The following is a 12,084-nucleotide window of genomic DNA, read 5'->3' as shown; positions in this document are numbered from 1 at the left end:
TTTGAGCTTGTGGTCTTGAGCTTCAACTGTCATCATGTATCATACAGCTCCCTCTAGAGCCACAAAAGGCTTCTTACAACTTGTTTCACTGACGCAGCAGCTGCTCTGCACCCTGATTCCTGTAAACAGACTTTATGTGTAAAATCACTGCAGTTCCCCATTAAAATAGGACTCTGCTCTCAGCCTCCTTCCATCCGGCCGGATACAGATCCTGTGAGAGTAAAACGCTGACTACAGAACACCTCAGTGACATGTGCTGAAAGTCAGACAAAAGGAGCGATAGATAACCAATGCATGCCTCTCCTCACATTCATATAACATTACATACATAAATGTTAAGATCAATGTGCACAATTTAAAAAAAAGACATGTTTCTAAACTCTATTACATCATTATATTTGCCTTATATTCCATTTTTAACCCTCCATTCACTGAAAACGTCAGAACCACACATAGCAATCATAAGACTTTATTATAAATGTATATAGATTTCCAAATAGAAAACATTTTAAATGACCCTCCAAAAGTAAACTTATTGTTATTGGGCAGAATTAAAGTGATTAATAGCATATATATGGCATAAATGAAAAGTTAAACCTGCTTTAGAAGCAACACTTATGGATAACCATTTATGATCAAGCATGTTTTAATTTATACTAAAATAATTCAATTAAAAACAGACTTTCATTCCATTTGTTCTTTGTTGGATAAAAATTGGATTAAAAATTGTCTGATAAACATTTGATGAATCTGATTTTCAAAGTAAAACTCATCTCATCATGGTCCTCACTGATCAGGCAGAAGAGGCACCACGCCTCATACACATTTAAACTAATTGAAGGTAACATTAAGAGGAAACAGCTGTTTAAACATAAAGCCAAAAATCTTTTTTGTTTTTAGAAAACCCCCACAGAGACATAGCGTTAAACATTAAAATTCCCCCGTTGTTATTGTATTAAAACATTGGTCCCAGTTAGACTGTATATTTGGTCTAAAAATACATTTCACCACAACATTCACTTCTTTTTCTTGAGATCAGCAACGAGATAGCTCTCCTTTTCCTCAAGGATTTTGTAGAAGACTTCTTTGCCTTCATATCCTGCAGCATTCAGGGGACCAGAGTAGAGCTTCCTCATCTTGTCCCTCGTGGTAGTGATAGCCAAGATTTCATCATAAGTCTCCTGTGTGATGACTTTTTTTTCGAAGAGCTGATCCAAAATGGATGGAATGTTGCTCACTCTATCGATCAGCTCGGCTCTATGTTTAACCACAAAGTGCTCCCCTGAGGAAAGAAGGAACAATGACAGATTAGATTTGGAGATAACATGAAGCCAACTTGATACAATTCTAAGAAAAGGACTTCAGATTAAGTAACAGTGATTTCTATAGTTCAGTTGCATGTGTATTGCATTCATTGAAGCGTTTTGAACTGCATGTGGGTCCCAGGACGAGTACATACTGTTGTTACAGCTAATGAATAAGGGAACATCTCACTGTCACAAAAATATGTTTTCTCCAAATGCCATTCCCACATTTTATTTATGATGACATTTTGGGGAAATGCACTTATTAGCATCTTGCCAAGAGTGAGATTGCATTTAGCTTAGCTTAGCATAGACATTTAGTTTAGCTTAGATTTTTTTAACTCTGGACGGAGCCAGGCTAACTGTTTCCTTTATGCTAAGCTAAGCTAAATGTCTCCAGGCTAAAGTTCTTTTCTTGATACACAAACATCACAGCGGTCTTCTCATCCAACTCCAAGAAAGAACACCAACAAATAATGTTTCCCCAAAGTGTCAAACCATTCATTTCAATAGTAATAATATTACGCAGCACTCATCTGTTCCTTCCATCACTCTTGAGCCTGTGCTCTGTTTGGAGAACAAGTTAGACTTGTTCTACATATACAACCATGCAGCAAATCAGCAACAAGGTTTCAAAGTCAGATTCTGGATTTAAAATTTTCTAAACAATCTGATCAGTGACTGATCTCAGGCAGCATAAATTCAATTTGCTCAGAAGACATCATATTACCTGTGCAGCCACCTTCTGCTCCGGCTGAGGGTCTCACAGCTGAAACAAATTTATGGAAAATTAAAATTGCTTAACGATGAACCGCTCTAGTGTTCATGCATACATACTACTGTTTTTCTATACACACAGCAAGTAAAAATAATCATATTTAATTATAAAATTAGAAAACTAATAAAAGCCACAGACTTTGTCTCTCAAATGCTTTTCCTGCACTTAATTAGTCCTTAAACACCCCCCCCCCCCCCCCCCCCCCCCCCCCCCCCCACTGGTTTTAAGACACATTGTGCGAGTCGGTGTCATCATAAATGTAGAGGGAGGCAGTTTGCCACAGAAATGTAATCCTGGTGGTGTAAATATTGATTGCTTTTATGTTTAGGTGAGCTAAAGACAATGTTTCACTCTGCAGGAAGATAAAGTTCTGTTCTATTCTCAACTTCTACAAAAGATATAAAAGGTCAAATCCAGAAGCACAGTTTTTCAGCTAAACATTTACATCATAATGCTGGAAATACTGTAAAACAACTCGATGCAACTCATTTTTCTACAACAGCTAATCTGTAATTTCTCATGTGAACAAAACACTGTCAAAAACAACTCACTGTCACTGGGACCGGGGTTTGAGGACCGTCCACCAATCTCATTCTCTGCAAAAATAGAAAGACACTATTAGATGATGGAATTACACCTTGAGTTACAGGATTAATGGAGGAAACATTCTGAGATTTCTAAACTGGGATCCTGGGTTTGGGCATAAGATTACGTATTGCTTTATGGTTTATGTACAATGTGGTTAAGTTTTCTTCAAGTCTGTCTTAAAATGATAATCACATGTTCATATATATATATATTAAAAATGTGTTTGTTTTTTATGTTGGACAAACTGAAAAAGTCTTAAAGATTTCCATATCTGAACACAAAACTGCAACGTGTCTGAACACATGCTAATTAAAACATTCTTTTACAGAAGAGCATTTTGTATTCCTGCTCAACCAGTTCAGGTCCTGTTCATACTGGTTGGTAAAGGAGCACATCCAATGTGTGTGATGGGAGGAAAAATCCACACTTCTTGTTCTGTGTTAAAATGTTCATCATGTTGAATTGATTTTTAACTGGTCTGTGCAAATGTTGGTGCGTTTAGGTGTAAAACCACTTCATCAATTGTAAAATATAAGAATATTATGTTTTTGCCAGATAGACCTGTAGACTGTACTTAATAAAATGTATTATAGCTGCATTCAACCCAGGGGAGGCTCTGGTATTTTGCACGCTGGCTCACTGGAAAAGATTACAGGGACACTTAATATAATTCATATAATTAATATCAATAACACCTGTGCTTTTCCTACTACGACAAATCAAAATGTCTGCCGTGAAAAGGGCCCTTCATTTAGCAGCTGTGCCATTTTGCTGTATTAAGCTGGAAATAAGCCTTGACTGGACCTACATATGCACACATGGGCTTTGTAGTTTTTATTTACCAGAGAGACTTTGACTACATAACAAGGAAAAGTGTTTCTTTTTATTTCGTGTCTCAGTGAGCTGCACTGAATGACACAATAAAGACGGGGGTCCCTGTACGTCTGTTATGAAGCAACAACAATTACAGTAAAAGCCCTCTTTGATGCCCAATGAGCAAGAACACGTGATGAGGTGCATATAAGCTGCTCTACAACCCTGCTTCATGCATCTGGTGCCCTTTTTATTTCTTTATTTCACCCTCAGACAGTTGAGTCCGCCACTGCTCCAAAGCGAAAGTAAAAATAAGGCGGGTTGGTTCAAACTATATGTTTTTCACTTTGATTTTCAACTTTAATATTGTAGAAAATATGCTATGCTGCAAAAATTACCACCTTTCCAATTAAACGCGCTCATTTGTCGCTTAATTATCTGCAAGCACACTTTTAAGGGTTTAACGATCTTAAACTGAATATAGATTCTGCTCTCATTCCACATCAAAACCATGAAGCCGAGAGATATTTACCGAGTTTTGTTGCTTCCTTTTTGCAGCCGATCGCTCCCAATAACTCTACAACCACGTCAAGAGCCCCGGGCTCGGTAAAAGTTGAAACCAAGACATCAGCGACCACTATGAAGCTTTTATTCTCCACCTGGTTGCGTTTGACCCGCGGCTCTCCTTCTCGGTCCAAAAGCTCGTCGATGAACTCCTTAAAGTTCACATCTGTCAGGTTCGCCAACGTGTCTTTAATCAACCTTTTTGCGGTTTTGGGGGCCATTTCTTAGCGAAAGATCCCGGACTGTCGAGCAAATGTTTCGATATCAGCAGAGGAAGAAGAATAAGGTTCTCTTCCTTATGGTGTAACTACATATACATACAAAGATACATATGATGCCTTCAGGGGCTGTCGGAAAATGTTATGATCAAGATATATCGATAAATACCATAATTGATAATAATGATTATAGTTTAATGTAAAAAATGAACAATTACAGTAATTCATTAATTCATTAATTAATTGAAAGTGAACTTAACCCTCCTGTTGTGTTCCATGTTTTCGCTCTGTAAACATGTAGTTGATTTAATGGACACACTTCCTCTCCCAGACCTCCACATGCAAAGGTGTTTGAGTGCGCGCACACACACACACACACACACACACACACACACACACACACACACACACACACACCTCAATCCCCTTCTTGGCTTTCATGGCAACCCACCAGGGAACCCTTCCCTTCACAGTAATGAAGAAACTAACCTGGTGGAAGAAACATGTCACCCAGTGCAACGATGGGACTCATTTACGTGTTTTTAATAGTGTTACAATGAAGCTCTGTGCCACAGAATGATAAGAGGACGAGGCTTTGGATACACAGACAATAATAGTCGTTCACTTTTGTCTTTTCATGGGGTTAATTGAGTGTTAAGAGAAATATAGAATATTGGCAAATGTGCAAAAGAATATAACAAAGGCTCATCTAGTTCTGACCCACAGACAGAAACTAAAAGCTGCAAAGCTTGTGGTCAACATGTGATGCACCAATAAGACAAAGCTGGAACCTCTGGCCTGCTTACACTCCACTGAATGGAGTGTTGTTCATGCTGCAGCCACAGACGTGGTTTAGTAGCCGACAGGAAAGTACACAATTGCTTTAAAAAAATGTTTTTAGTAGCACATAAGACTAACCCAAATACCTTTGTACCTTTGCAACAGACTGTAAGGCATTATAAATGATCATTTAGTGGTGATGGAAATTTAAAACAGCACATTAGTATTTGATTCAAATTCAATCAAATTCCTTTTAGTTCACATGAGGTTTGCTGTATGATTACAATTTTCAGAATTATTCCCATTATTACCCAAGATTGAGACTCTGTCAGTGTTTCGGTTCACTTCATGAAGATACAAAAACATGTTTAATTCAAAAGAGGAATAATTGTATAAATAAATGTAATTTATGATGATTGAGCACGTGTAAAGTTCTGGTTGGGAGAGTATGGACAAAGGTTGTTCTGCTGTGTCAGCAGTGTACTTATCTCTCTGATCTCATGTATATATGGCTCTTTGACTGGTTATGGTTGCTAGGAGGCTATGGTTGGGAGGGGTTTAAAAACCGGCTCATGTTAATATTTCCGACAGCATTTGAAAGCAGCACTTCTTTTTCTTGTCCAGATTGCAATCAAGCGCGCGTTGAGGCACGCGCTGGAGAATCTGAGTAAGACGGACTTTCTTACGTTTTGTCAGGAGCTGAGGGACCGCAGAGAGGAGCCGCGGGTCCTCTACAGCCACGTGGAGGATAAAAGTGCTTTGCAGATCACAAACCTGGGGAACATCCCAAGTCCTTGCATCATCGGTTCCCTCACTTTCGTCTTAGTCCCTCCCACCAGGGATACGTGGAGAGAGGAAGCGAGGAAATATGTTTTAAGAGAAAAGAGACTTTCCTCTGAAGCGTCACATGAAGCGACGTCTGTTTCTGATGACGGCGACTCTGATCACAGCTGGATCAGATGTCAGTCGGCTTTAACAGCTGGAGAGACTTTTGAGAAGTGTGTGTCTGTACACATGATGACTGTACTTAATAATAGGAACTAATAATATTAATAACTAATATATTTACACTGTGTTCTGTGGTATTTATACTGTGTTCTGTGTCCTGTTTATAAGCGCAGCTGACCGATTAAAGGCGGAATGCTTGTTGTCTTATTTATGAATTATTTGCGTCTGTACGTTTTGAAATTCAGATCGTAAAGTCATTATTAATTAGCCCAGAATATGATTATGGTTTCTCTTGAACACTGGAATGAATGTATTAGGCTCCATGTTTCAGGTTAAATGAATTGATATAACTCATCAAACCAGACACTCGGGAATGATCAGCCTCACGTGACTGAATGAAATGATGATAAATTATGTAAAAAGTGTTTCGTCTCTCCAGCTCTCTCTGACTTTAATTGTATCCATAATATAAGTTATTGAGGGAAATATCAGCTCATGGAAAGACAAATCTTTCTAATAAATGAAGAAAGTTGTTTGTGGTCCTTTTGTTGTTCAGTCTACAATAAACATATTTTTAAACCAGACGGTGAATCAGAAAACTAATCAAATATAAAGCTTGAGTTTAATCTGTGATCTGTCTACACTCTGGTGTTAAACTCCAGTCAGTGAGTCAGTCCGATCAGCTGCAGCGTCCAATCACATAGCTGATGAACAATGAGGGGGCGTGTCGGCCGTTAAAACACTTCCTGGAAGGCTGTTCTCGCGCATCCTCGCTCATGGCTCCTCGATCCTCAGAGCAGAAATAAGAGCTTTGGGACGGCGGTCAATATGGTGTCAATTTTGTATCTGGTGTTACATATTGGTCATGCAAAGAAAACAATTTAATCAAAAACAACGCAACATTTCTTACAGCGACATTTTGCAGGTTTAGCACCTTTTAAAATGTGTCCTGATAAAAGGTCAGGGGATCACCAAGGTGATTACAATTCATTCATCCTCATGGGGACATGCACGTGTGGGCCAATGTGTACAAATGCGTTTCATTTCATGGCAGTCCATCAAATTGTTTTCGAGACATTTCACTCAAAACCACGCATGTGAACCTCATGGTGACGCTTTAGGAAAAGTCAGGGGACCGGGGGGGGGGGGGGGGGGGGTATCTGTACTAAATTTCATGACAATTCATCTGATAGTTGAGATGAGCACAACTTGAGATTTCACCGGTAAGACGTTGAGCAATATGAGTTTGACAGAGAAACATCAGACAATATAAATTTGTTTAAAAAGTACAAAGTGACATTTATAATAATAGAACATAAAGTATAATCTGCTCCAACTCTTTATAATAACAATATGTGCATATTGGTGTATATATAGATTAAATGACTGAACTCTTCTCTTGATGTATGTGATATTTTGTTTTTACTCAATACAAATTCACAATACAGAACATAGGTTCACAATTGCACCAGTTTGACCAAATCACTGATTCTTTATACTAATGTCACCCGAAATCGTCACCAGAAGGAGAATTGTACAGCAGCTGTCAAAAGTAATAGTAAATCTTTTTACTTATTGGTTATAAAAAGAAATGGAGGTTCACTAATAATTTCCTTTAAAATGTTTATATTTTGAGACAGTATTGCACCAAGAAACTGTTAAGAGTGAACCTCACTTAAACTAATGACCACTGGGATGGTTTTCTAACCCAAAATGTATTTTCAGAAGAAGCATTAAGTTAATATAAGATGTATTGTGTGTTTGAGTTTGTATGTTCAATTATGAAAGTGGCCTAAACCAATATTCTGCTTTGTGGAAAGTAAACAGGACATTGTTTTAAATATGTTGATGCTTACATTACATTACAGTCATTTAGCAGACGCTTTTATCCAAAGCGACTTACAATTCAGTATCTATCTACACACCGTAGGCACAGCTACAGGAGCAATTTTGGGGTTAAGTGACTTGCTCAAGGACACATTGACATGAGAATAGCGGAGCAGGCCGGGGATCGAACCGCCGATCCTCTGATTGAAGGCGATGCTAAATACATTCTGGTTCAAATAAAGCAAAATTGAGCAAACAATCTTTAAAAACTTGGTGTTTTTATTCATCAGAGGCAGGAGAAATTGCTGACACTACATTTTGTCTTAAAAAAAGTTGAGACCATTAAGAGAGATTTTCTGAACTAAGTATTGTAACATTATCAACACAAGATCCTTGGTGGTTGATTTAAAGGTAACATTAAGAGGAAACAGTTTAAACATAAAGCCAAAAAGCTTTTTTGTTTTTAGAAAACCCCCACAGAGACATAGTGTTAAACATTAAAATTCCCCCGTTGTTATTGTATTAAAACATTGGTCCCAGTTAGACTGTATATTTGGTCTAAAAATACATTTCACCTCAACATTCACTTCTTTTTCTTGAGATCAGCAACGATAAATGTCTCCTTTTCCTCAAGGATCTTGTAGAAGACTTCTTTGCCTTCAGGTCCAGCTTCATACAGGGGACCAGAGTAGAGCTTCTTCATCTTCTCCCTCGTGGTAGTGACAGCCAAGATTTTCATTTTAAATCCACTTCATCCCCTGAGAAAAGAAGGAAAAATGACAGATTAGATTTGGAGATAACATGAAGCCAACTTGATACAATTCTAAGAAAAGGACTTCAGATTAAGTAACAGTGATTTCTATAGTTCAGTTGCATGTGTATTGCATTCATTGAAGCGTTTTGAACTGCATGTGGGTCCCAGGACGAGTACATACTGTTGTTACAGCTAATGAATAAGGGAACATCTCACTGTCACAAAAATATGTTTTCTCCAAATGCCATTCCCACATTTTATTTATGATGACATTTTGGGGAAATGCACTTATTAGCATCTTGCCAAGAGTGAGATTGGCATTTAGCTTAGCTTAGCATAGACATTTAGCTTGGCTTAACATAGACATTTAGCTTAGCTTAGCATAGACATTTAGCTTAGCTTAGCATAAAGACTGGAGGCACGGGAGCACAGCTAGTCTGTCCAAAGTTTGTGTTTTTTGTACCAAACAAACAAGATATAGGACGATTTTTGAACTCTGGACGAAGCCAGGCTAACTGTTTCCCTTCACTTCCAGTCTTTATGCTAAGCTAAGCTAAATGTATCCAGGCTCAAGTTCTTTTCTTGATGCACAAACATCAGAATCAGAACCGTTTATTGCCAAGTACGTTACACATACAAGGAATTTGTCATGATGAAATGGTGCAACAATAAACAATGATTACAGTGCAATAATCAAGACATAATTTAGAAATACAAACATATTAAAATGTACAATAAAATATAATGCACAAACAAACAGTACTTTAAAACAAGTGTAATGTAAGTGTAATGTAAAAGTGTCAAGTGTATTTAAATATAGAAACATAGAAGGGATGTACAACGGAGTGTACCGGTAGGAAATTGTCCTGGGGATGACAGAGTCGGTGTCAGTCACAGCGGTCTTCTCATCCAACTCCAAGAAAGAACACCAACAAATAATGTTTCCCCAAAGTGTCAAACCATTCATTTCAATAGTAATAATATTACGCAGCACTCATCTGTTCCTTCCATCACTCTTGAGCCTGTGCTCTGTTTGGAGAACAAGTTAGACTTGTTCTACATATACAACCATGCAGCAAATCAGCAACAAGGTTTCAAAGTCAGATTCTGGATTTAAAATTTTCTAAACAATCTGATCAGTGACTGATCTCAGGCAGCATAAATTCAATTTGCTAAGAAGACATCATATTACCTGTGCAGCCACCTCCTGGTCCGACTGAGGGTCTCACAGCTGAAACAAATTTATGGAAAATTAAAATTGCTTAACGATGAACCGGTCTAGTGTTCATGCATACATACTACTGTTTTTCTATACACACAGCAAGTAAAAATAATCATATTTAATTATAAAATTAGAAAACTAATAAAAGCCACAGACTTTGTCTCTCAAATGCTTTTCCTGCACTTAATTAGTCCTTAAACACCCCCCCCCCCCCCACTGGTTTTAAGACACATTGTGCGAGTCAGTGTCATCATAAATGTAGAGGGAGGCAGTTTGCCACAGGAAATGTAATCCTGGTGGTGTAAATATTGATTGCTTTTATGTTTAGGTGAGCTAAAGACAATGTTTCACTCTGCAGGAAGATAAAGTTCTGTTCTATTCTCAACTTCTACAAAAGATATCAAAGGTCAAATCCTGAAGCACAGTTTTTCAGCTAAACATTTACATCATAATGCTGGAAATACTGTAAAACAACTCGATGCAACTCATTTTTCTACAACAGCTAATCTGTAATGTCTCATGTGAACAAAACACTGTCAAAAACAACTCACTGTCACTGGGACCGGGGTATGAGGACCGTCCACCAATCTCATTCTCTGCAAAAATAGAAAGACACTATTAGATGATGGAATTACACCTTGAGTTACAGGATTAATGGAGGAAACATTCTGAGATTTCTAAACTGGGATCCTGGGTTTGGGAATAAGATTACGTATTGTTTTATGGTTTATGTACAATGTGGTTAAGTTTTCTTCAAGTCTGTCTTTATTTCGTGTCTCAGTGAGCTGCACTGAATGACACAATAAAGACGGGGGTCCCTGTACGTCTGTTATGAAGCAACAACAATTACAGTAAAAGCCCTCTTTGATGCCCAATGAGCAAGAACACGTGATGAGGTGCATATAAGCTGCTCTACAACCCTGCTTCATGCATCTGGTGCCCTTTTTATTTCTTTATTTCACCCTCAGACAGTTGAGTCCGCCACTGATCCAAAGCGAAAGTAAAAATAAGGCGGGTTGGTTCAAACTATTTTTTTCACTTTCATTTTCAACTTTAATATTGTAGAAAATATGCTATGCTGCAAAAATACCACCTTTCCAATTAAACGTGCTCATTTGTCGCTTAATTATCTGCAAGCACACTTTTAAGGGTTTAACGATCTTAAGCCGAATATAGATTCTGCTGTCATTCCACATCAAAACCATGAAGCCGAGAGATATTTACCGAGTTTTGTTGCTTCCCCTGTGCAGCCGATCGCTCTCAATAACTCTACAACCACTGCAGGAGCCCTGAGCTCGGTAAAAGTTGAAACCAAGACATTAGCGACCACTATGAAGCTTTTATCCTCCAGCTGGTTGCGTTTGACCCGCGGCTCTCCTTCTCGGTCCAAAAGCTCGTCGATGAACTTCTCAAAGTTTTCCTTTGTCAGGTCCGCCAACGTGTCTTTAATCAACCTTTTTGCGGTTTTGGGGGCCATTTCTTAGCGAAAGATCCCGGACTGTCGAGCAAATGTTTCGATATCAGCAGAGGAAGAAGAATAAGGTTCTCTTCCTTATGGTGTAACTACATATACATACAAAGATACATATGATGCCTTCAGGGGCTGTCGGAAAATGTTATGATCAAGATATATCGATAAATATCATAATTGATAATAATTATTATAGTTTAATGTAAAAAATGAACAATTACAGTAATTCATTAATTCATTAATTAATTGCAAGTGAACTTAACCCTCCTGTTGTGTTCCATGTTTTCGCTCTGTAAACATGTAGTTGATTTAATCTGATTGGCATAAAGTTCCATTCATGTTGTCCACACTGAACATCTGCATCATTTACGTTAAAGTCTGGGTGTTTTATTTTACACCTAAGATTGTCCCGGGCAAAAATGAATGAGATTACAATTAGTGTAGTTCAGGCTCATGTCCATTCATCAGATGAACACACTTCCTCTCCCAGACCCCCACATGGTGTTTGAGCGCGCGCGTACACGCGCACACACACACACACACACACACACACACACACACACACACATCTCAATCCCCTTCTTGGCTTTCATGGCAACCCACCAGGGAACCCTTCCCTTCACAGTAATGAAGAAACTAACCTGGTGGAAGAAACATGTCACCCAGTGCAACGATGGGACTCATTTACGTGTTTTTAATAGTGTTACAATGAAGCTCTGTGCCACAGAATGATAAGAAGACGAGGCTTTGGATACACAGACAATAATAGTCGTTCACTTTTGTCTTTTCATGGGATTGATTGAGCGTTAAGAGAAAT

At 38.3% G+C, this 12,084-nt stretch overlaps 1 protein-coding gene across 1 annotated transcript; it reads right to left on the bottom strand.

Moving 5' to 3' along the window:
- Positions 1–453: 453 nt before the first annotated feature.
- LOC137891023 (apoptosis-associated speck-like protein containing a CARD) lies at positions 454–11,377 on the bottom strand. The gene is made up of 8 exons (XM_068735432.1): positions 11,021–11,377; positions 10,348–10,392; positions 9,767–9,805; positions 8,571–8,578; positions 4,016–4,271; positions 2,634–2,678; positions 2,035–2,073; positions 454–1,282 (listed from the first exon to the last, which is right to left on the bottom strand). Exons 1-8 carry the CDS (start codon positions 11,271–11,273, stop codon positions 1,017–1,019), a joined length of 951 nt encoding a protein of 316 aa, XP_068591533.1. The 5' UTR covers positions 11,274–11,377; the 3' UTR covers positions 454–1,016.
- Positions 11,378–12,084: the final 707 nt, after the last annotated feature.

This window comes from Cebidichthys violaceus, unplaced genomic scaffold (genome assembly GCF_023349555.1).
Source record: "Cebidichthys violaceus isolate CVI_PGR_0920_01 unplaced genomic scaffold, fCebVio1.0.p SCAF_7, whole genome shotgun sequence".
Taxonomy (NCBI): domain Eukaryota; kingdom Metazoa; phylum Chordata; class Actinopteri; order Perciformes; family Stichaeidae; genus Cebidichthys; species Cebidichthys violaceus.
Note: the sequence above shows the minus strand (reverse complement) of the source record. Positions and strands in the feature narration are given on the sequence as shown.

Excerpts from the sequence above, each read along its gene's own strand:
- LOC137891023 (XM_068735432.1), bottom strand. The coding sequence starts at position 11,273 with ATGGCCCCCAAAACCGCAAAAAGGTTGATTAAAGACACGTTGGCGGAC. Across the intron at positions 10,393-11,020 it reads AGGGGAAGCAACAAAACTCG|AGAATGAGATTGGTGGACGG; the intron begins GTAAATATCTCT and ends CTATTTTTGCAG. Across the intron at positions 2,074-2,633 it reads AAACCCCGGTCCCAGTGACA|CTGTGAGACCCTCAGCCGGA; the intron begins GTGAGTTGTTTT and ends AATTTGTTTCAG.